At 41.8% G+C, this 26,671-nt stretch overlaps 1 protein-coding gene across 2 annotated transcripts in view; it reads right to left on the bottom strand.

Moving 5' to 3' along the window:
• The window catches only part of dcp1b (decapping mRNA 1B), an 81,128-nt gene extending 57,958 nt beyond the window's left edge, over positions 1-23,170 (bottom strand). For both annotated transcript variants that reach the window (XR_014620558.1, XM_084330435.1), the window contains exons 1-3: positions 22,791-23,170; positions 21,734-21,774; positions 19,911-20,038 (exon numbers count right to left, since the gene is read on the bottom strand). Coding sequence is in view for 1 of the 2 variants with exons in the window: in XM_084330435.1 (XP_084186561.1) it covers positions 19,911-20,038; positions 21,734-21,774; positions 22,791-22,958 (337 nt within the window). In the remaining variant the exon portion in view is untranslated. The remainder of the gene's footprint in view (positions 1-19,910; positions 20,039-21,733; positions 21,775-22,790) is intronic.
• Between the last annotated feature and the right edge of the window lie 3,501 nt (positions 23,171-26,671).

The following is a 26,671-nucleotide window of genomic DNA, read 5'->3' on the forward strand; positions in this document are numbered from 1 at the left end:
AATTAGAACACAGTTAGTTTTTCTACCTTTCTGTGAACATTTAACAAAAATGCGTGTTGCAAACCGATTCAAAATGGCGGAGCCATATCCATTATAAGAAATGAACTGTACTTACAGTAGATTTCATTCACGGTTCTTGCTGCACGCCAGGTGATACTAAATCCAAATTGAACCCTGCCATTGGAAAGAGTAGATTTGGCCCGATCCATAGATGTGCAACTTGGCTATAATAAGGTAATTTATAGGCCTGATATTCTATATTATATAATAATATCTCAAATTGCATGTGTCCGGATGGCAGAATTCAGTACTGTATCTACAAAACCTTCTGTTTTATCATCTTCCCTTTATTCATTTGCTTATATTTTTTGTACACGTGATCTCAAGAAGGTGCTGAACGAGAAGTCTTTCATGTCTGGTCATTTTTAGCATGGTGTTATTCCCCATCAAAGATGCAAAGAAAAATCATAATTTATATTCTCCTTTGTTTCATCACAATTTATTCAAGCCTAGTAACAGACAATATGTCTGACACTGGGAATACATTCCCTGAGATCCATAGATGTCCCTACATACTAGGGCTGACCTTCGATTTTTTTTTTGGAATTCGAAGCTTCGGGGCCGAGATTTAATTAGAAGCTTCGAAATAAAAAATAATAATAAAAAAATGTAGGTAATACACATTTTTACATTTTTTTTTGAAAAAAAAAGAATTTATAATTTTTTTTATGTTGTGGGACTTGTACAGCACTTTGTTCAACTTTTTCAGTGCTGTAAAGTTTAAACCTTTTTATATCTTAGACAAACGAAACACTTTGCTTTCATGAAATATTGTAAGCCGTCATTTGAGGCTTTATAAAAGCAGCACAATGAACACAAATCTGTCAGTGCCGAGTGTCCGACCTCATCTTAACACTTTGACTGCCATGAAACGTCTTTTCACGTCATTGCTGGCCATGCTCAAGTTGCCGGGGGACAGCGTCCTTATATCAATATTTCAAAAATCTGCGATCGGATTCATATGTCCCCGCCGCTGGCCTGAGATCCACCAGCAGGACCCACTGAGCTCTCTGGCGGTTCAGGAGCGCCATCTGGTGGCCGATCGGCGCAATCGCCAAACAGGATGTTGAATAGAGGTTGTCATGACGACCGTAGTACTTCCGGGCGCTCGCTATAGTTCATGGGACTCTGGCTCGTCACGCTACACGGTGATCGATTGGCAATAACTCGATAAACAACATGATTTGGACGTATATACCATTATACAAGCTGGAGATGGACCGGGTAAAAATATATCCCATAATGATAAGATTTCTACTCGACGATGATCGCCCAACGGCGCGCGGAGACTGGGGTGAGTTTCAGCGTGTAACGTTACCTTCTTCGATACTAACTAACTGCTATTATCAACATTTGACCCACATTAGATGATTGGTATAACGCTGCCCACGGAATTATAAACGCCCCCTCGCCCATCCGGTCAACATCAGATGACGTGTAGTAACTTCTAGAAGTACGTCTAGTTGGAATTTTTTATATCGCGCTGATTGCCATCAAACTGTATTTCATCATCAATATAATGCATTTGGGGCTATATATCACGTTCTGGAGAAAGCTGCAGAAAGAGATGAAAACATACTTATACATTAGACCATACTTTACTATGAATATGTGAATGAAAAAGTTTAACGTTGCTACACAATGAACAATACATATAGGACTTTGAATGGGCCCTAATAATGGCAATGTAGCAATAGAATTTAAAAAGTTATAGCCCTGCAAAGAAGGGGACTTTCTCCATAGACAAATAGCGCTGGCAATCTATGGTATATCATGAATTTAACCTTAGGCAACCAAAGTGTTAAATAACAAACAGCATTGCTTGTTGTAGCTAACAAAGAGAGGCAGAGTTGATTTTGCACCAAAAAATATAATTTATTTTATTGAATTTTTTTAATAATCACATTTTATTTTCATATTAGAATCCCATGCCCATCGAACGAAGCTTCGAAGCTTCAAAGTATTTAAGACAGCCCTACTACATACCAAGATTAAGAACATGCAAATTGCCTTGTAGAAGTGGAGCAATCTTCCATTTACTTAGGTATGTACTTTTAGGCGGATTTTCAGAAAATAGGGCTCGGGCTTAACAGGTTAAAGGAACACACCAACATTATGGGAAATGTGCTTACCGTCTTCTCCAGAGTTAGACAAAAAGATAGATACCAATTTCCCCTCTGTGTTTTCAGTAAAAAGCTATCAGGCTACAAGCTAGCCTAGCTTAGCACAAATTAATGAAAGTGGATAGGGCTAGCCTAGCTGTTGACCAAAAACTGTTTTAAGCTAGGCTAGTGGTCCGTATCTGCTTACATTCTTTGTAGTAAGCTTCAACCAGATAGCTTGCCATCTTCTTGTCTGACTCTGGAGAAGACGGTAAGCATACACAGTGTTTCCCCTACCATTGCCTTGGCGGGGCGGCCCGCCCCACTATCGGGACCCTCCCGCCCCCCCTGAAAAAATTATAATAATAAAAAGATTATTAAAAGAAAAGTTTTGATTTTTTTTTTTATTAAAGTTTGCTTTAATCACAGTAACGTTGGCGAGCTAGCTAAATTATACATACATTGGTTTTCATATAAATCAATCAATTCACTAAGACTTTCAAACGGTGGTGCGGCACGGTCTGCGGAGACGCAGAAAAAACTTACCAGATCCATTCCGAGGAAATCCTGTGGGAAACACTGTCCCTGTATTGTAAATAGTTCTTATGTGTGTTGTCACTACTGTATGTAAAATTGTAAATAAGTAAATGTATGTGTTAATATTTATTTACCTAATTTATGTGCAATCGTTTCATTTCAGCTCAGTGTGGAGAAATGCACCGATACTAACAACCGCCTTACTGCGCGCGTCTATGACGACACTGTTGACACCACGTATCTGTGACACACGCGGCCCGCGAAAACACTAGTAGTTTTGGGGGCCTACCACCCCCCCTGAAAAAGATCCTAGGGGAAACTAGTAGTTCCCACAATGTTGGTGTATTCCTTTAAAACATTGGTATCGTCCAATATAAAATGTTATACTTTTGTTCGTTTTTAAAAAATTATTATTAACTTGTTGTATTTTATCAGATGTAAAAAATATATATATATTATAAAAAAAAATATGTATTGTATCAGCATTATATCGGCTACCAGCTGTCCTGCTCTCTAAATATCGGTTTTCAGCTCGGCCCAGAAAACAAACCGTTTCTAATGAGGTGCAATAGCTGCCACAAAGCGTTAGGGGGCGGTATTGACCGTCTGCAATCTCAGACACACTCGGAACAGTATGCACAAGGTGCCTCGATAAATTATGAATGGCAATAGCGAATAAAAGAAATACAGTGAGAAAAATGTAGATCTACGTTTCCGGCACTCAACCGCTGGGCCACAGAAACGTAGATCTACGTGAACGGCACCCAATGTGTTAACAGGAGTAGTTTTTTTTTTTTTTTTTTTGCAGAGGTAGCTAGTGTTTTATTTTCCATATCTATGAAATGGTTAGAAAGACTGACTAGTCCATAACTAACAAACTATATAAGAACACCCAAATATGTGTTTTAACCATCTCCCGGAGTATGGCGCTAATGGCACTAGCATTTTCCATTCACTTACATGAAGTGGTTAACATTAGCTTTGCTGTGCTAACACTTTTGAGCTACTTATCAAATCTGTGATTTAATACAGATATTTGGGTGATGTACCCCAGTCTGCCAGTAGCTTTCAAACCATGTCTGGCTAATTAGAATTCTCAATCTAGCTAAAAGCAAAGAACGGTGCATTTTTTTTTATAATGAAGACAACAACCGAACACGATCCCACGTTCCTCCATGACATCATCATCGGTCGCCGTCTTTTGTTATTGTTTTGAGTGAGAGACCCCTGGTAGCAAAATACATATTGTACGTTTTAAAGTAGGTATTTTCTACTGTTGCCACTGTTTTCTTTAGCAGGTGTAATAGAGAGGAACAGAGGGACAGAAGAGGAGCCAGTGTACAGTTGTAGGTCTGAGGGGGAGCGCTGCTGTGTGACCTCTGACCTCTGTCTGACACAGTGTACAGTTGTAGGTCTGAGGGGGAGCGCTGCTGTGTGACCTCTGACCTCTGTCTGACACAGTGTACAGTTGTAGGTCTGAGGGGGAGCGCTGCTGTGTGACCTCTGACCTCTGTCTGACACAGTGTACAGTTGTAAGTCTGAGGGGGAGCGCTGCTGTGTGGCCTGACCTCTGTCATAAGAAGGGCCCGGTCAGACCAGAGAGAGGAGATAAGGGCCGGTCAGAAACGCAAAAAAACGAACAAACTAAAACGCAAAAAAAAAAAATAAAAAAAAATTAACGAACTAAAACGAAAAGAAAAAAAGAAAAAACGAAAACGCAAAAAAACGAACGAACTAAAACAAAAACGCAAAAAAACGAATGAACTAAAACGAAAACGCAAAAAAAAAACGCAAAAAATTAATGAACTAAAACGAACGCAAAAAATACACAAAAAACTAACGAAAAAAACGAAGAAAAAAATTTAAACTAAAACTAAAACACAGAAAAACTAACGCAAAAAAACTAACGAACTAAAACAAAAACGCAAAAAAACGAACGAACTAAAACGAAAACGCAAAAAAATAAACGCTAAAAACGAACTAACTAAAACGAACTAACTCTGAGGGGGAGTGCTGCTGTGTGACCTCTGACCTCTGACTGACACAGTGTACAGTTGTAGGTCTGAGGGGGAGCGCTGCTGCTGTGTGACCTCTGACCTCTGTCTGACACAGTGTACAGTTGTAGGTCTGAGGGGGAGCGCTGCTGTGTGACCTCTGACCTCTGTCGGACACAGTGTACAGTTGTAGGTCTGAGGGGGGAGCGCTGCTGTGTGACCTCTGACCTCTGTCTGACACAGTGTACATTTGTAGGTCTGAGGGGGAGCGCTGCTGTGTGACCTCTGACCTCTGTCTGACACAGTGTACAGTTGTAGGTCTGAGGGGGAGCGCTGCTGCTGTGTGACCTCTGACCTCTGTCGGACACAGTGTACAGTTGTAGGTCTGAGGGGGAGCGCTGCTGCTGTGTTGACCTCTGACCTCTGTCGGACACAAGAACAACACTGACAGACGAGCTAGATGAGACTCGTCACCTCACACAGATAAATACACATTACACACACACAGACATATATATATAGATACACACACATACACTATACAAATACACACACACTTCCTCAAATAGGACCACTTGGAAAGATAACATTAACCCCAAAATGGCAGGGGGGGGGGGGGGGGGGGGAGAGAGAGAGAGAGAGAGAGAGAGAGAGAGAGAGAGAGAGAGAGAGAGAGAGAGAGAGAGAGCTGAGCTGATTGTTACTTGGGAAAAGAAACACACACCCCCCCAACTGGAGCCTGGGAAAATAAATCCCTGTACCAAATAAGTAACTGCAGGGGCTGTGTCATGTTTTGTGGAGCCACAACAATTTCCTGGTTACTGGAAAAGAGAGAGAGAGAGAGAGAGAGAGAGAGAGAGAGAGAGAGAGAGAGAGAGAGAGAGAGAGAGAGAGAGAGAGAGAGAGAGAGAGAGAGAGAGAGAAGAGAGAGACAAAGAGAGCAAAAGAGAGAGAAGAGGAAAAAGTGCAAAAAAAGACCCGTTGACGACAAGTAGATGGAGAAACTGTGGTCGGTCAAATAAATGGCACTTCATTGCATCCGTACATCTCTCATCAGAGGTCAGAGGTCAAGCAGAATCCGAGGACCCAGGAAACCACACATTGTTCACCAGGAGGGAGACTGGGCAGACTGGGATTGCTGGGAAGAAACAGTACATGCACCTCCTCCCTCTAGACCAGATAAGGAACCGCCTACATGTCTGTGTGTCCACTAGCCTCCGGACTGGACTGAGTTCAGACGTCCAGACTCGTCAGGAGAGAGAGCGAGAGAGAGAGAGAGAGAGAGAGAGAGAGAGAGAGAGAGAGAGAGAGAGAGAGAGAGAGAGAGAGAGAGAGACAGAGACGAGAGAGAGAGAGAGAGAGAGAGGACCAGTCAAGTGTCTGTGAAAGCATGACCAAGCTGTCCATCAGGAGGACGTCTCTGAAGACCGGAGAGATCCATTCATGGGAGGCCAGACGGAGGACCTAAAAACGGAAGGAATGTCAACTCTTTGCGGACGACTTCATTATTTATAAAACATTAACAGGGTTTTTATTAACATCCAGAACGGACGCAGTCCCTCAGAAGAGCCAAAGATTTGTCGTCTATTTCAGTTCTATTGGACGAGGGGGGTCGGGGGGAGACGGTCATCTGCGGAGCGTCGGTGTAGAGACCACGGTCTACTGGACACTTCTCCGCTTGGACTCCATCGGACTTTGGCCGGTTAAAAAAAACAGACAAACTACAGTAAATGAACACTACGTCATTGTCCGGTTAAAGAAAAAACGAACCGAGGAACTCCTTGGGATTATTACACATCAAGGAACAGTGTTGACAACTGAATCGAACCCTCGATCGTTTAATAAGCTTCTCCCTGGAGGGATTCTCAAAAGGTACCAGATAGCGGTGTTTTGATAAGAGCGGCGTAGTAGTAGCCATGCTGGGACGCCTGTTTCCGAGGAAGAACAAACACGAGAGGCTGGAAGAGGAGCCGGAGGTCAGATTCAAGGGCCTGCTGGTGTCCGAGAGAGACCTTGGGTACACGTATGTCCGGCCTGGAGGTAAGGACGCCAGATTATCTTTTTTTGGGTGATCTTTTGGGTGATGATCATTCTTTTCTGAATTAGATTGAAATGGTATGCTGCTGGGTGTGCATTGATTATAGCAAACATATAGACATAATCACAATATATACACATACCATATCCCCATGGCAACTAATCCAGCCCTCCCCCTGCCAGTACAGATCTCCACTGGTCACGTTACAAAGGAAGTGATGAACACAATATTTATTTTTAAAGACTGTGATGGCGTTAGGGATGTGGTACCGAATCCGGCACTTTTAAGGGTATCGACCGAATCACGTCGGTACTACAGAGTACCGATTCACGTGAGATCCGCCGGTGCCACATTTCAGTATTGCAAATTTTTTATAATTTTTTATTATTATATTATTTTAGAATGATTATATATATATATATATATATATATATACATATATATATATATATAGAGAGAGATTTTTTTTTTATTATCTTTTCCCCCCTTCTTTTTCCGTTTTTCTCCCATCCCAATGTTAGATGTTATGCCAATTCCCAATCCCCTTCCTGGTCGTTGCGCACTCTACCCCCTACCGTCGGTCTGGGAGGGCGGAGACTATCACATGCTTCCTCCGACACATGTGTACCCAGCCCACCGCTTCTTTTCACCTGGCAGCGCGGACTCTCACTGGGAGAGTGTAACGTGTGGAAGGTCACACTACCTCTCCCAGATCCTTCCCTCGCTGTGCAGGCGCCCCTACCGAACTGTAGGAGTCGCTGTTTACAACGACCAGGACCAGCCCTCGCCGGGTTTCCCACCCGCTAACACTGCCAATTGTGTTAGTATGGACGGTCGGCCAACCCGGAAGCACCACAGCTGTGGTGGTAGACAGACGCTTAGTCCGCTGCGCTACCCGGACGCCATATTTTTTTTTTAAGTCAGATGACGTCAACGTTTTGTTTACCGCTAAACGAAAACTATGAAGTGTGCTTCACGTCAACGTTCACGAGCACAATACATGCTTACCTAGGATTTTACTTGATTCAACAACAAAGCAGTCGAGGCAATGGCAAGCCGAAAACAGTCGCAAGTGTGGTTACACATTACAAAGCTAGATGCAGACAAACAATAATATTATATATATAATGACTTACAATAATATTATATATATATTAAGTCATTGACTGCCCGCTATTAGACGGGGCCCATCGTAGCAATGCCACGCTTTAAAGGAGAGGAGTGTGTCACCTTGTTTGTAGAGCTATAACTATATTCTATATTATAGCTATGTATCCAATGTCCTTGTCAATTGACAGTATGAACCTTCTGTTCAATATGCCATAAATAAATATTTTTTTCATCAATACGTTCCCGTTTTATACCGTGTTGAATATGACTGTTATATCGGAATGATCTGGGATAATTCCTGCAAAGCTATTTATAAGGCGCTAAGCTAATAACGTTAAATCAATTGGCGTTTCGGCCCTACACAAGCTAGAGTTAAAAATCCAAATGCATATGATCGGTATTATGTTCCACCATGCATGCATGAAAGGGGGGGGGGGGGGGGGGGAGTCGTTTTTTGAACGGTACCAAACCCTAGATGCCGTCAAACAGCATCCTCTAGTATTGCACTTTGTATACATGTTTTTGGTCCGATGTGCGGGTTGGATTTGAAAGGGTATAGGGGAGTGACTGCTCTTGCTAGCCATCAGGCTCTGCCAAGAGAGGTTTGGAGAAATTCACAGTCAAAATAAGTGACTAAACTCCAACCCAAACATCAAGACTAAAACAAAAAATGTAAACAGAGTGAAATACCAAGCAGGGCGCTTTTGTCTAGAGGTCACTGTTTGACAACATTACAGATTCTACCTTTAAGACACCAGATGTATCCATATCCCCCATCAGATCCCTACATCCCGTCTCCGTCAGGCCCACACTCCATGGCTGTAGCCACTTCCACTCTGCTGAGTTACTGCATGTATATAATACACATTTCCACTAACGTTTCCAGGGTTAGGGGTTCCATTCCCTGTGTCGCTCAATGGATAGAGCATGACACTAATGTTTCCAGGGTTAGGGGTTCCATTCCCTGTGTAGCTCAATGGATAGAGCATGACACTAACACAGTCAGGGGTCGTGGTAATTCCATGGTACTATGTGAGCTGGTTATGATGAAAGCATCCAGTAAATGGCATAAAGAAAATGTTTACATACAAAACAAAAGCTTCCTTCTTGTTAACACTATGATCGCCGATGACGAGTTAAGACGTCATTCCTAGCCATGCTCATTCTGCCGAAGACGCCGTAACTCGTCTTTGATGTCAATATTTCAAAAATCTGTGATCGAAATCATATTTCCCCTCCGGAGCCCTGAGACACACTGCAAAGCTCCACTCAACTCTCTAGCGGTTCAAGAGCGCCATCTGGTGGCCGATCGCCAACCGGAAATGAGCCTTTGAACCGGAAGTGCTCATCCATATGTGGTCCGGCCACTCGCTATCGTTAGAGAGACTCCGTCTTGACACAGTGAACATCGATCGTTGCAAATAACTCGAAAAAACAACATGATTTGGACGTATATACTATTATACAACCTGGAAATGGATCGGGCATTTCTCCATCCCATAATAGAAAAATTCGGTTCCACGCTCATCTGCCAGCGGCGCGAGGAAGCCACGGTAAGATTCAGCGTTATATTCTAACGTGTTCCATATAAACTGCTATGATGAACATATGACCCACTCTGGATGAATCATCTAACGCTGCCCACGGAATTATAAACGATCCCCCGCCCATCCGGTCATCATCAGATGAGACGTAGTAACTTCTAGAACCACGTCCAGTTGAAATTTTTTATCTCGCGCCGATTGCTATCAAACTGTATTTCATCATCAATATAATGCATTTGGAGCTATAAATCAAGTTCTGGAGAAAGCTGCAGAAAACGATAAAAACATACTTATACTTTAGACCATATTTTAGTATGAATATGTGAATGAAAAAGTTTAACGTTGCTACACCCTGAACAATACATATAGGACATTGAATGGGCCATAATAATGGCAATTTAGCAATAGAATTTAAAAAGTTATAGCCCTGCAAAGAAGGGGAACTTCTCCATAGACAAATAGAGCTGGCGAGGGATGGTAAATTATGAATTTAACCCATGGCGATCAAAGTGTTAATCAGTGACATGCTTATTACCAGGGACCTCAGGACTAGGGTTGGGCACCGAAAACCGGTTCTAATAGGAACCGGTTCCTAACTTCCGGTTCTGGAAAAACGCTCGTTTTTGGAAATCTCCAGAAAATAAAAAAGATTCTGTGATAAACGCCCTTTAGTGGAATACACAAAACACGTTCCAAGGGCCAAGCACTGGCCCCCCTCCAAAAGGGTTGCAAGCGGCCATGTGCTCTGAACGCTTCCCCGACAACAGCGCAAGCAGCAATACCACACCCAGAACAGGCACTGCACTAGTTATAGCCAACTTCATAGCTATATTGTCCCCTTCATTTTCCCCTTACACTTACTTGAAAAAGAAAACGTTCATATCTCAGAATCCCAGACTTTCTAAACATGTCCAATTCTTTAGTATCCAGTATCCTTTTCTTTTTTTTTGGTCAACATCTGTAGGATTTATTTGTACTCCATTACTGTGTTGTACATTCATTCAATCTTTATTTATACCCGATAATACACTGAGTAATTAAACTCATTTACAGTGCCGTCGAGATGAATGAATGCCTGTTCTACCTCGTTGCTTATGCTGGAGGCCACTTATCACGGTGCTTAGATTCATTACTGGCTGTAGATCTCTCACTCATCTCTGCATTTTGTACAAGAAGGTAGGTTGGCTGTCCCTGCCTGCTCGTAGGCTTTATCATTGGTACATCTTCCTCTATAAAGCATTACTTGAACTGTTACCTTTATATCTCTTAACGTTTCGTCAAACTCTTCCTACAGCTTGCGTTCTCATGACTTAACGTTTCTATCCACCTCAGTCCCACGAGTTTGTACCGAGTTTGGGAAGAGGGCTTTTGTGTACTCTGCTCCGTTTACCTGGAATGGAAAATCTCTTCTCCGGGCTTTTATTACTTTGCACAGTTTTAAAACTGTAATTACTGACCTTTTAATGACCGATATGAGAGTGTGCAAATGCTTCTCTGCTTAATTCCTACTGGTTACTGTACATGCTGCATTAATGTTATGTTTGATGCTTAACCTAACCTGACCTATATGATGAATTGAAAATGGGGGACCCTGATGTAAACAAGAGGAAAGTCTTTCTCTGGTCTGCATCCCCTTAACAATTGGGTGTATTGAGCTGTACTGTACCCATTCTGCAATCTGTTAATAAACTTTTCAATCAATCAATCAATCAAAACCTTCCCTCTCAATCAATCCCCGAACCCCCCCCCCTGGCTGCTGCTTGCTCTTTTTATCCTTCTCTTTTTGTCCTTTGTCTATGTTCATTTACTGTTCTGTATGGTTGTTCTCGACTTTAAGTTTGTTGTTGTTTTATGTCAGGTGTTGCTCTTTGAGCTCAAGCTCCTTACCAGGTGAAATAAAGGTGAAATAAAACGAATGTTTTGTTTTTCGATGACACAGGAACCAAATGTTTAGCATCTCCGCTGGTGGACCATTTCTGTCCTAAACTAGTCCTGTTCTGTATGGTATCTGGAGAAGGGTCTATATTTAGCCCAGAGTGCCACTTTGTGCCAACTGCCATTCCAGGCAGTTCCATTCCAGGCCACTTCAAGTAGTGACCAGAGAGAGCGCGCAAATATTTGTCTTATGATAAGATGCCATAACCCTCTGCGCAGAGCGTCACACTGACTGCACAGGACCTGGCAACATCACTGAAGGCCTCGTCAATAGGGTGGCACTGACGTCAATACTAGGGCTGGACATCGGGTTGTTAGTTACCGGGTTAAACAGGGTGAAAGTATCAGGAGAATTTGGGTAGACAATAGTATTTAAGATTATTATGATGACTATGATTACAGTGTAGGGCAGTTGTAGACAGTGAAAGCAGTAGGTAGGTATAAAATACGCAATAGGGCTGAGCCAAAAAGTTCAAACCTTCGTTCGTTACGTTGACGTTCAAATCTTAATTAATGGGTTTGAACCTATTGTACGCTTTTTATAAAAGATTTTTTTTTTTTTTTACATTTTTTTTTAAATATTTTACACTAAAATATATATCAGAATGTGATACATATATCAGAATATCACAGTACTATGTTGTGTTTACAATCATTTGAAGGTCACGCGCAAACAAGGGTCACGGCAACACAGTCTAGTGAGATGAGGAGGGGTCCCCGACTCCCCGTCATATCAGGAAATGAATCAAACATGCAAAAAAGAGAGTCGAGTGACTCACAATCACCCGTCTTATTTCATAATACAACGTTCCCGAATGGACGTTTGGATTAAACCAAGTGTGTATGCAGTGATGCTGATGCTTTCCCAGCGGAACACAAGTTACTTAACGTTAAACGGGTAAGTTATGTTACGCGCGTTAATTAAGCTATGCAGAGCGCAGCCCTTGGCTTTAGCTTGCTAACGTTAAGATAGCAGCAGCCGTCGGCCAACAAAGATGTTGTTTCAACAAGTGTATTCACAAAATGGATTATCATCCACACGTTATTGAAGCCTCCCGTGACCAGTACGTAGTCAGTACTGTTAACACTATGGCGACCGGCGCCCCGCGGCGATTTAGGCCTCAGAGGACAGAGGATTGTAAACAAACCGATGTACTTTCTAAGAGCTTTATATATCATTTATAGGATTGCTATCTGTCCATTCTCATTGTCACTTGAGTGCATAAACCGTGCCTTCATAATGGCTTTAAGAAAATAAAAATCCATCGGTTGGTTGTCATTTTATAGCGCTGTGAATATAAGGTACCGTACTTTTCGGACTATAAGCCGCGGCTTTTTTCCCCATTTTTCGACCCTGCGGCTTATATAACGGTGCGGCTTATATGTGACTCGACGTGACCAAACTCGAAAATGTAAACATCTAAATATAGCTTTTTTGACTGCATTGAAATGTTATTTATCTGTTCCCTTATTTGCTAAACTTAATACAACTTGTAAATGAGTTAATGCTTGTTATTTGTCCGACAGTATTGTGTCCCAATGCTAATTACATATGGTAATTAAACATTAAAACACCTGCGGCTTATAGTCCAGTGCGGCTTATATATGTACACATCATTCAATTTAGCTGCTGCGGCTTATAGTCAGGTGCGGCTTATAGTGCGAAAAGTACGGTATATCGCGCTTTTCGTCTAGGCTTTTCTGCAGGAGGCTGCAAAAAAGGCTAAACGTTGGCGCCGTTATATCAAACGCCATTTCTGCTGTATATATACGAATGAAATAAAACAAACTGCGTAGCATCCGGACTATTACAGAGCATCTATGGATGAAATGGGGGCGGCGGGGAACGCCGATCAGTATTATTGATTAGCAATAGAGTGTGCGTTCAGATAGCCAATGTCAGTAGTCTATCATGTTAGGTTATAAAACAATGTCCAATCCAGCGTAATATTATCCTACCGTCAGACCATGTGATCGCCGGCAGCATTTCCTCACCAGTCATCGGATTCTGGTAGATCGATATGCACATTGGCTAATCATAAATCCTATTATTCCACGCTGAAAAAAACGTTCGGCAAGCTGATCCAAGATGGAGGGTCTTCTTTTGGAATCAAGGATCTTTTTAAATCCCATCAATGATACTGCAGTGGAGCGATGGCGCCCCTAAGGGGATCTGGCCGGTACTGCATGTTTCGGAAATCAAATATGTGGAAAGATCCTGCTAGTGAATATTATCGGCCTACCGATATTATCGGCCGATATCGGCATTAAAATGTGATGTCGGAAAATATCGGTATCGGTTTTCATTTTTTTTTTTTTTTTTTTACATTTCTATAGAAATTATGTCCGATATTATCGGCCGATATCGGCATTAAAATGTGATATCGGTATCGGAAATTAAGAGTTGGACAATATCGGTATCGGTAAAAAAGCCAATATTGAGCATCCCTACTTAATACGGACTGAATTATATTATATATGACATGAAATAAATCTTATACCGGGCCAATGGGGATTAAGAGGTTAACCCCCCCCCCAACTGGTCGTGTATTCCAGACCAGTGAGCCGACAGACTACTTGAACACGATGATGTGGGTAAAGAGTCAGTGAGCTGTGCAGTAATACAGACGGACCAGCGAGCCGGGCTCAAGGAACACACTGCTCTCTGTAAACACAGCATTCCACCTAGTGAGGAACACAGAGTAACAGATGGAGTGAGAATGTAAGTCTGCCTGTCTGTCACCCACACCTCTGTAGTCCGTGTGTGTGTGTGTGTGTGTGTGAGTGTGAGTGTGAGTGTGAGTGTGAGTGTGAGTGTGAGTGTGAGTGTGAGTGTGAGTGTGTGTGTGTGTGTGTGTGTGTGTGTGTGTGTGTGTATATCAGTCTGAGCCTGTGCTGTCTGGAGCTAGTACATGCAATTGTGCAGTGTGTGTGTGGCATGTATGCTTACACTATCAGTGAGTGTTGTGGTTTATCTAATCTGTGCTGGCTCTCTCTCTCGTTGGATCTCTCTCTCTCCCTCTCTCTCTCTCCCTCTCTTCCTCTCTCTCTCCCCCCGATTACCTCTCCCTCTCTATCTCTCCCCCCCTCTACCCCCCACTCCCCCCCACTCCCTCCCTCTCCCTCCTCTCTCTCCCCCCCTCTCTCTCCCTCCCCTCCCTCTCTCTCTTGTTGTCAGGCCTCTTGTTACAGAGTCAGGTCTCAGAGACGTGGGCCCAGAGCCACCAGAATACCTCTGCTCCTTATATGGACCTACTGTCCACACAGAACTCAAAGGAACACAACAGAACAATAGAATAGAAGCTTTGCAGTAAGGTTTTTAAAAGGAAACACCGGAAAAGCATGATATTACTGTTCCGCTACAAACGTTACACTGATTTACTGATTTTTGTTTATATAGTTCTCATATATCAACACATAGGCTAGCAACTGTTGTCTCCCACAACATGGAAGAAAGATTGGCATTCTAAACATTCTGAGCAAAGTCAATGTGGAATACTAATCTAAAATGTTTAAAGCCCCAATCCATATATATTTTGACTGTGATTGATTTATTGGATGTTTTAGCCTCTTAACCTGCGCCCCCAAAAGTGGCCATTTTCATTTTTGAGGACTGCATACTTTTTTTGAAAACCAAAAAATACTATACTTTATACTGATAGCACATGCATGAGCCTGGACTCTTTTGAACGATGACCTTCTGAGGTTTATGATACAATGAAGATAATTCACTTTTAGTGCTAATGAAATAGAGTAACATAGGTCTGAACTTGAGTTTTAGAAAAACTTGTTATGGAAAAAAAATTTATGGATTAAACACACTGGGTCCATAGCCTGAAGTATTTTGTAGTACATGTCCAAATTTCATAAGAATCCGTTCAGAAATGAGTGATTAGAAGCGGTTTTGGTAAAAAAGTAAGAGAGCTCAGAAAACAATTTTCTCATAGACTTCAATGCATTCGACAGAGAATTCTCTTCCTGGTTTGGCTCGTGACTTTTCACCTAGATCCCTGATTCGCTCATTCCCACGTGGGGTGCCATTGGAAAGCCACACTCATTCGTTTTACAACCCTGTCCAATAATTCTTGAGATCGCCAAATGATTGACAGAGGTAGAGGCTCGGACGTCGGGAGTGGTATTTGATCAAATAGAAAGTCAGCCGTGTGATTCGGCGCACGCCGAACATATCGGCATGTAACTCGAGAACGGCTGAGCGTATTTTGTCGCCTGAAAGGGCAATCAACAGGAAACAATTAGGTCTCTAACCCGAGCCGCTAGAGGTCGCCAAAGTGCCGGTGAGTAAATCGTCCTCAAGCAAGGGCCGTTGTGTGGTAAGAGGTTAAATTGATTGTGTGTTTTGTAATCTCAAATGACGTCATTTACACTAAACACTAAGTATAATAATTATTATTTATAATTATATTTATATATAAATAAATTAAATACATCATGTCAGTTTGACAGCTCGGTGACGTTAGCTTCGAAAGGCAAATATCAGCTTTATAGATACACAGGGCTCCAGACCTTTTCCGACATTCAGCACACCCGTTCATATTTTCTTTTTATTCCATCACCCCCCTCCGCCCACCATTTTGTGAATTATATTCAAATGGAATACATGTGTATTCTATATTGTGTATTCCATTTTGCGACAGTCCCTTGGCACTCCGAGGGAGAAATCTCTGCATATCTAATGCTTCATAGTGTTATTGTGCTTTACGATTGAGTGCTTCATGATTAAACTTGTCGGTCAGCATCAGCGAGTCAACAGCAGAAAGCAGGATGCAGTTATGTATTAAAATGTGGTTTTCTAAACAAGTTCAAGTAATTTGCTGTAGATATCTAATGACATATTATTTTATAGAGCTTTGAAGAAGACCACATTTACTGGCCTCTTTACTACAGAGTATGGCTGGATTACCTAGTCCCAGAAGCCTTAAAATCAGTATAAAAGGTATTATCTAAAGAAGATAAAAACCTCTATGCTCTACTATATGATAGACAACTAACTGAGGACTGAGGGCACAGAAAACAAACTATCTAATAGCCCGATATGCACCATTCACCAGACTCCCAACACAATAATTTACTGCCCAACAACATGCTAACGAATGTGCTCTGTTGCTTGTCCACATACAGCTGTGGGGCAGTGCTCTCCAGTATGAACTAGTGATAGACCGATTAATCTGGTCTATATTTTTTATATATTTCTTATAATAATATAATAAGAAATAAAATAATAAATAACAATTCAGTACATTTATATATATATATATAAATGTGTTAATTTGTTACATTTTGTTTCACCAAGTTAGGAAAGTAATGTTTTAAGTCAAGCCTGATCTTGCCTTGCACAAAAGAATGATCCCAGTCTATTCCACAAAGATCGGTACTCTGTATCGGGACTGAAAAAGTCGGATCGGTGCATCCCTACTCAGCATCAGCCCATTCCTGAGCTCACAAGGCCGATAAACAAAAATGTAAAACATAAAACTTGTGTGCTTGATTTTCTCTCTCCTTCTGTATGTGCGTGTGCTTGTCCTTCAATACGCCAAGCTAACTTAGCAGAGTTTTTAATGAGAGATAGTAGTGCAGGGTGTCCCATTAATGACCTAGACTGTGGCGTCCCGCCACAGTTGTATAATGAACCAAAAAATAAAAAAAAGTTATTAAAAAAAAGTTTTTTTTTTGTTTTACTATTTTTTTTAAATATAAAGTTTGCCAATAGGGATGTATCAGTAGTATTGGCAGTGATAATAGTCGTAATAGTAATCCACTATATCTTTTTATTTTCTAAAAAATAAACCAGTTCAACACAGGTAACCACTTTTGCTTCATTTCTTTGATGGCTCAAATGTCTGCTCTAGTTCTAGTCCAGTGGTTCCCAAACCTCTCCTCGAGACACCCCCGCTCCATGTATTTGTTAAATTCCACCACCAGCACACCTTGATTCAACTAATAAAGGGCTAGTTAAGCTGAATCAGGTGTGCTGGTGGTGGAATTTAACAAATACATTGAACGGCTGGGGTGCTTCGAGGAGAGGATTGGGAAGCACTAGTCTAGTCGATTTTGTGTTTTGAGCACAAAGTTCATCATAGATCTAGCCTCTTTATTTTGCTCTCAAAGTGCACCAGATTGATGCATTTAACGTTCAAATGTACAAAAAATAAATTACGGGGGGGCATGCCCCCGGACCCCCCTAGAGGGTCGGAGGTTCACCCCCCATAGTCTCTGAAAATCCTGTGGGAAACACTGATTCGTGGGACAGAGTCTCCGCTCTATCACCTTGTTGTCACCTCTAACGTTAGTCACTTGGTAGATGATATGAGCAAGCTGTGCGATGAGAGTGAACCATTTAAAATAAGTGCACTGCAGAGGCAGAGAGCAGATATATCTTAAGAAAACAGAGACAATGCAGACACAATAACATTAGAGTTAAATAAATGTTAATTTAATTCAGCAATTGTGTGTCTCATTTGTTATTATCATTAAATTGTTGTATTTTATCAGATGCACAAAAAAAACATATCTGCATAATATATCAGCCACCGGCTGTCCTGCTCTCTAAATATTGGCATCAGCCATTGAAAAACCCCACATCAGTCGACCACTATACACATATTGTATTGTTGCAGGCTCACCAATGGGCACCTACACATGATGTGTATGAGAACGGCCCTGACAGCACTCCAGATTTTAAATCCTGGCAGGACTAGAGCTCACTTCTCTCACTGAACAAGAGAAAGTGGGGGGATGGGATATAAGAGGGAAAGAAAGTATAGTTTGAGACTGTTAAGATGTGTTGAGGTTGTTTATTATAAAATAGTTTAGCTACACGTTTTAATAAATTAGGCACTTTGTTTTAAGATGCACAGATTTTTCTAAAGCTCAGCGCTTATTTGACTTGAAATGAGAAAAGGATATTTATTCATTATTAAATAAATACTTCAGTACTTCCGAGTTCAATGTGAAATCCGACAATATATATATATTATTGAATATTTACCTTTGCTTGAGGATGTTTTCTATAACTGGACCTCATTGAATTTTAACTGAATACCCCTGCTCTATATTTTCTGTATTCATTACACTTTAATACTTTTTTTTCTCTCTTGCAAAAATGTATCTAGACTTTGACTTTTATTTTGAAAATGCCTGAGTGGAAGTCCAAACGATTCTGCTGCTGGCTTGACTGAGCTCACAAGCCATTCCTGTGGCGAAGACTACCTGCTGTCTCGTCTGAATTGTCCCTCTCGTTGTGAATGACATACCGTATGGACATAGAGTAACACCGGTAACACAGACTACCGTGGCAAGCCTAGTGACCACATGATATAATAATAATAATAATAATAATAATAATAATAATAATAATAATAATAATAATAATAATAATAATAATAATAATAATAATAATAATAATAATAATAATAATAATAATGGCTACATGTTTGATGTCTGATCAAAAGAATATGAAATGTAAGAAGCCAAACGCAACTAGTGTTGGTAAAAGGTATAGAGCAGTGACTTGACGGTAACTCACACGACAAAATGGCTTCAAATAAGCCTACATTGTATGAAGGAGTGGAGATAAAAGCAGTGGCTCTTGCCACCAAACTAATTGGGGAGAGAAGACAAAAGGTCGGCATGCCAAACCTATTTCAGCACCACAGACAGCCAAACCTCAGCACCACAGACAGTATTATAGCGCTCCATCTAGAGGCTGCTGTCCGTACTGCAGTGCGTCATCATTCGCGCAGCTCGTTGCTTCGATGTGAACTGCCAAGTTTTTAGAACATTTCCAAATCAGATGGCTAGGAATTCTTTCGCAAGCTGAACTGGCACGTCGCGCCTCTGATTCCGAAAAATGCCAGCGTGCGATCTAGAATCACACACAGGGAACAATTTGCTGGCTTTGTTTGGTTCAGTTAAAAAAAAAGGCAAAGAAGGCACAATGAGGAGTCTTCTTTACAACAATATTGCGGGATCCCTGTTTAAAAGGGGCTAGAGAGAGAGATATGGAAGTGGAGAGGGAGAGATAGGGAGAGAGAAAGAGATAGGGAGAGAGTGAGAAGGGAAGGGAGACAGGCAACATGGGAGGGAGAAAGAAAGGTGTGTGTGTGTAAGTGTTGCAGTAGAGCAGTGTGTACATAGTGCATTGTGGAACAATAGGAAACGGTGAGAGAAAGACAACTATTAAAATAATGGACAGAGAGAGAGAGCAATATAGAAGGGAACAGTGAGAGAGAGAGAGAGAGAGAGAGAGAGAGAGAGAGAGAGAGAGAGTGAGAGAGTGAGAGAGTGAGAGAGTGAGAGAGTGAGTGAGTGAGTGAGTGAGTGAGTGAGTGAGTGAGTGAGTGAGTGAGTGAGTGAGTGAGTGAGTGAGTGAGTGAGTGAGAGAGAGAGAGAGAGAGAGAGAGAGAGAGAGAGAGAGAGAGAGGAGAGGGAGAGGGAGAGGGAGAGGGAGAGGGAGAGGGAGAGGGAGAGAGAGAGAGAGAGAGAGAGAGAGAGAGAGAGAGAGAGAGAGAGAGAGAGAGAGAGAGAGAGAGAGAGAGAGAGAGAGAGAGAGAGAGAGAGAGACCTTTCTTACATCGTGCGTTGCGGTAGAGCAGGAAGGGGTCCTGCAGCTGGAAGTCCAGGTCTTTGGTGATTGGTTCAGTCAGGTTCTCCATACTGAGTCTGTTCATTATGGTGAAGCCATGTCTTGGAGAGGCTAGTCTGAAACACACACATGAATCAATCTGTTCATTATGGTGAAGCCATGTCTTGGAGAGGCTAGTCTGAAACACACACATGAATCAATCTGTTCATTATGGTGAAGCCATGTCTTGGAGAGGCTAGTCTGAAACACACACATGAATCAATCTGTTCATTATGGTGAAGCCATGTCTTGGAGAGGCTGGTCTTAAACACACAATTGTTGTCACTTTCTTCATCATGTAGACTATTTATTAAAAATTATAATAATAATCACACTTTCTTTGCCAGTTCATGCCCGTTTTTTCTTCTTCATTATGCTGATCCAAATTATTCACCATTAAAAAAGAGCTAAGGCTGGTCAAAAACATTTCATCAGCGTGATCGTATATAGAATATGTTTACATCCAGCCTGATTACATGTTAAATGGACTAACTTACTGTTATTCCAAATGAGCCGAACTTGTATTATAAACCACTCCCGACTAGGCTTTAGTAACCCAACTCTGATTCTAACTCATTCTTAAACACTTCAAAATGATTGATTGTCTAGCTCAAATAAAGACTTAAAATCTGAATACAAATGTCTGACCAATACAGCCAGGTGAGGGCAGTGGACTGTGCAGTGACATGTGAAGTGCGGTCGGTGAGGATGTTGTTAGACTGACTTTAGCTTTACTGACTACAGCATAAGCTAAGCCAATTACAGCCATATCCTCCATAGGAACAGGCTGAAGCACGTACAACACTACACCAATTAGATGGAAGTGATCCGACCCTAATGGTCTAAGTCAGCGGTTCTCAAACTACGGGTCGCGACCCAAAGTGGGGTCGTGGGTCGGTGACAGTGGGGTGACGCATTGGCAAGTACATTTATTTTTTTAATTAAATAAAAATGTATGTTCTGGCAATATATTTGGGCTAAATATGGCTCGTTTTATAAATGTGTATCGATAACATAGTGCTGTAATAGATTTGTCTAATAAATATGCATGATCAAGTGTGCTTTTATTTTTATATTGCTTAATTCCACGTTGAAATTAGGCAATACATTAAGTGTGGGGTCGCCAAAAAAGAATATCCTAAAAAAAAATGGGGTTGTGGTATAAAAAAGTTTGAGAACCCCTGGTCTAAGTCTATACAGTTCTGTATGCGGTATCAGCCCATGTTCATAGCTTAGGACTGAGACTCGGTATCGGGAGCAGAAGAAAAATAAATTATATTTTGGTGCTTTTCCTACATGCAGCAACTCGGAAATACTTTATGAACGGGATCTTAGTGTGCGGGTGGCACATTATTTCTTTCTTTAATCTTAATTTAACCAGGCAGGTCAATTGAACAAATTATTATTTATTTACAATGCCGTCCTGGTGAGAGGACAAAAGGTCCTCTCGAAGGGTAACAAGAGAAAGGGGACAAGAAAATAAATAAAATAAAATAGAAAAGAGACAGATGATACATACGTGACGGAGGTAAGGGAAATAATTAAAACACACATCAAACAAACAATCAATACAATTACACAGTACGTAAATACATGAAGAATAGCAGTCAAATTACAGTTAAAAGGCTGGGTGACAGTTGCAGGTGTGTGTAAACAACTCTGCGATAGAGTCCTTGAAAGTAATGAGGGGGATAAATTTGACACACATGTAACAGAATGTAAACGTTTGTGTGTTATTATTAACTTATTATAATCCCCCTGCCATACGGTACCTTGTGTAGACAAACAGGGTTCCCTCCACCTCAGTCTTCTCCTAAAACAAACAAACAAACAAAGTAAAATTAAAATGTATTTATAACCGTTTAGTTCTTTGTAAACTAATACAGACAGTATCTTAACTCAGTATTTACATGCATATCTGTTTTAAATCATGATGGTTGCAGACAGTTGACTCTGGTTTGCTTGAGTGTGTGGCGCTGGACCTTGCAGCACTGGAATGTTACTACCAGAGATATTATATAGGCGAATTATATGGTTATTATTACTACCAATACCGTGAGTATTTTATTCATCAGCCTCTCTGGAATCGATTGATTGATTGATTGAAAAGTGTATTAGCAGATTGCAGAATGGGTACAATACAGTACGGCTCAATACACACAATTGTTAAGGGGATGCAGACCAGAGAAAGACTTTCGTCTTGTTTACATCAGGGTCCCCCATTTTCAACTCATCATAATCTCATCATCATCATCGATCTCTCCTATGAATGACTATGTGCAATGTGCATTTTTCCTGGCGTCCCAGTACCACCTTGACACAAAACCCAGGAGATTTATTTTGTTCCAGTGCGTTTTTACTTTTGACATTATACACTGACTTTGAAACCAGTTGAACTTGGCTGCAGTGAGAAAGTGAGCCCACTGTACAGTGTCTACGTCAAATGTATATACACTCTTTTCTGGACTCTTTTTGTATCACAAACAGTACTGTATTTGCAAATCTGGTATGTCATAAATGTATAGATGTAGCAGTACTGTCTATCTGTATGTCATATATTAATTGAAAATGGGGGACCCTGATCATGTAAACAAGACGAAAGTCTTTCTCTGGTCTGCATCCCCTTAACTGTAAACTTAAATTACTGTACCCATTCTGCAATCTGTTAATAAAGTTTTCAATCAATCAATCAATCAATCAATGCAGTGAGAACTGTGTCAGAGGCATGGCGACGCTAAGCTAACGGTCTGCTGCTCATCATCATGGAGCCATGCCATGGTGGCACTGGTGGCTGAACTGAAACGAAACCCCTTGTGAATTGAAACTCACCCACTCGTTGGTCCTGTTGTTGAACGTGTACAGGGCCACCTGGCTGGCCACGTCCACGATGTTGTTGATGTAGGGGTCTTGTCTCTGCAGCGCAGCCAGGCTGATGTCCAGTCCTCTGGCGGTGAGACAGGAGCCGCCGCCGCCGCCACCCGCTGAAGTCGCTGTCATTGTTCCCCAATAGGAAAGTTAGCTCGCTCGCTATCGCTAACTAGCAAGCGACGCTAAAAAGAAGAGCCGAATAGCTTGCTAACTCACTGGCGAACGAAACAGGTGTGGGGGGGGAGAAAGCAAGCGACTGCAATAATGGTCACCGTCAGCGAACGGCTTTGTGAATTCAGTTGTTTATTAAAATGAATACATGTGATGATTATCTAGCTGGAGCTGGCTTCAGGGAGTGTGATGATGGCGGCCATGTTGGGTCGATCAGAGTGTAAACAGTCAGGCGCGCGCGAGTCGAGCGGCGGCAATGGGGTATATCTGCAGAGCCGCAAGCCCAACGTCTCAAACCGACAGTAGTCCAAGCAGCTACGAAGCCCCGCCCAGACGTTGGGCTTGCGGCTCTGCAGATATACCCTACCCAGCGGCGGCGCGCCCGCGAAGATCTCAGTCCTATTAATCAAATTTGAAAATAAGTTTGTCTCACAGTCACAGTCCACCTTTTTTCAAACATAATGTATGATTTATTGACAATGTCCCACTATAATTCACAAAATGATAGTGGCCATATGCGTCAAGTCTAATGTCTACCAGATCATTTAAGTCAAGGTTTTTTTAAGTCCACCAGAGAATTATATCATGATATGAAAACCAGCTACACTTTGTACAAGACTGAGTCTGCATACTAGTGTTAGGCTAGGCTACTATTCGTTGTATGGGCTATTTGTTTTAGTTAAAGCCATTGCTGCTATTATATTTACCTTTTATTTTACCACAGCATAATTCCAGGATGTCATCCTATTCCCACCCCACCTACCCAACCTCATCCACCTCCAATGTACAGTTTCTTCCCCCTCAAATACTCTCTTTTTAGACTATTTTTTTTAACTCATAAACAGTACTGTATATTTGTAGATCTGGTATGTCATAAATGTCTAGATGTAACAGTACTGTCTACCTGTATGTCATATATGTTATGATTAATTGAAAATGGGGGACCCTGATGTAAACCAGACGAAAGTCTTTCTCTGGTCTGCACACCCTTAACAATTGTGTGTATTCTGTTAATAAAATGTGCAATCAATCAATCAATCAATCAATCATTCTAGATGGAGAGACTGGTATGTAACCACCAAAGTCAAATGCACCAAATACCTACATGCTACCCTGTCTCTGACCCCTATGAAGGAAATGCCCGAGCTATATGCAAGACATAATATGTCTTATGTGTGTGTATGTATGGTGACTGTTAATAAAAACAGATGATGCAATCCACATCCGAGGCACTAGGGGGCAGTGACAGCGTGGCAGTAACACCATCAACAAAACTGTTTTTATTTGTGTTTATTGGTGGGATGGCATGATCAAGAGATGGGAGCCTCGCAGAATGAGTGAGTGTGTATGTGAGAGAGAGAGAGAAAGAGAGAGGTAGGGGTTAGAGATCCATGGCCAAAAGGGTGACTACATAATAAGACTAATCTTCTCTTACTCCAAATGGACTGACCTCATATAAACACAACCTCTCTCCCTCTCTCTAGGGGACTTTTGCTATCCGTGTTAGAAGTCAGATTGATGTGTCTGGGAGGTGTCTATATTAAAGGCAGCCCAAGAGTGCTTCCGCGTTTCTCTGATTGGCCACGACGCCCATGTGACCGCGGCAGAGCGGAAATAGGCTGCTGCTCCGGCGAAAGAAAGACAGGCATTATATTGCCATGCTCTGCGACAAACTCTAACCTTAACCAACTCCGAAAGAATGCCTAAACTTAACCCTAACCTTAACCGACTCCGAAAGAATGCCTAAACTTAACCGGCGAAAGAAAGACAGGCATTCTATTGCCATGCTCTAAGACAAACTCTAACCTTAACCAACTCCGAAAGAATGCCTAAACTTAACCCTAACCTTAACCAACTCCGAAAGAATGCCTAAACTTAACCGGCGAAAGAAAGACAGACGCTAGTTACGTTTATATAGAGAGGCGATAAATTAATTAAACGTAAAAAAAATAAAATAAAAAAAAAATTGAAGTGATTGGAACTTGTCACCACAGCAAGCTGAGGAACGAGTTGAGCTAACCGTTGATGTTAAAACAGGGGGGATTACGAATGCATAATGCCGCGGCAACCTATGCGCCGCTGCCACTCTGCCGCGGGGGTGTGCTAGGCGTGCTGTCACGTGGGCGTCATGGCCAATCAGAGGAAACGCGGAAGCACTCTTGGGCTGCCTTTAATATATAAGCGTCTGGCGTAGCAGTGACTTAGTGGTAGTCGTGTTCCAGCTGTTGTGCTTTACAATCAATAAAGAAGGAAGGGACACACACACAAAGACACAGACTTGTCATGTGATGTACAGAAAGATGCTTTCAAACACACGCACACACACACACACACACACACACACACGCACACACACACGCACACACACAGGCACGTGCATACATAGGGGTGAAGGGGTGCCCGGGCACCTGCCTTTTTCATTTCTCATTAGAAAGTGCCCTTTTTATGCCATTTTTTTTTTTTTTTTTTTTTTTACAGTTGTACATATATATATATACTGCCCTGCCCTTCCAAATGAAAGATGTCACGATAGAATCTAAATATTAGGTAAAGAAAGAGAGAGAAATGCCACCCCTCTCGTAAATAATAGGTCCTTCCAGCCAACATGTAAACCGCGCAGGGCCAGCAGTGCACTGAACAGGACATTGATATCCAGCTGTTGTTGAGCTCACAGTGCCCTCACACTCGAGTCGAGACCTCTTTTTTTACAGTTACTATTTCAACTAAAACAAAGCAAGAGTACACATCAGGTAAGGTATTTGCCCAACAAAATAAAATGTCGGGTTTGCAGTGCACTGTATATTTTCGTGAAACACGTCGCCAGCCCCTCCCTGTCTGCTGCTGCTAGTGCAGGAAAAGCATGCAGCATACTCTCTCTCTCTCTCTCTCTCTCTCTCTCTCTCTCTCTCTCTCTCTCTCTCTCTCTCTCTCTCTCTCTCTCTCTCTCTCTCTCTCTCTCGCAGCTGTTGGTCTGGAGCGCATATTGTGTTATTAAAGGGACACTATGTAGTTTTGGTGACATCTATCGGTGAAACTGAATGTACCATGATATACTTGTATTAACCCCAAAAATCGGGCTCGCGCGCTGTGCGCGCTCGCATTACATTTACTAATTAATGCCCTTTTATGATTTCAGGCACCTGCCTTTCTAAAGTCTTGTGCACGTCCCTGCACACACACACACATTAAGTCTTGTCATGTCTGATGGACGTTTCTCTCTCCCTCTCCGTCTATCTCTGTCTTTCACTACAGCAGGACAACAACAATGATAACGTTATTATGTGTGTTCAACACAAGAACATTGAAGATAACAACGTGATATCATACACTGAACGCTAACGAGACACACCAATGTATTCAAAGAGATCTATCCTTTGAAGGGCGCAGTCGTGTACTGTCCAACTCTGCTGGAGTAGTTTGGGGTTCATATGCGTTGCTTAAGGGGACATGATCAGAGCTGTTTCTGAGGAGTGGAATATACATGTGTGTGTAATGTGTATTGTAATGTATAGCTTTAGCCCAGCAAGCTATAACTCACACAGCAATATCTTAGGAGGAGGGATTTGATCTATTGCTTCAGCCATTATATTCCACTCAAAATATAGAGTTTTAAGGCAGGTGGTTTACAAAGTTATTTGAATGTTAACAGTGGCAGATGGTATCCAGGCTAC

The sequence above is a fragment of the Notolepis coatsorum genome (assembly GCF_963971535.1).
Source record: "Notolepis coatsorum genome assembly, chromosome: 15".
In the NCBI taxonomy this organism is placed as follows: Eukaryota; Metazoa; Chordata; class Actinopteri; order Aulopiformes; family Paralepididae; genus Notolepis; species Notolepis coatsorum.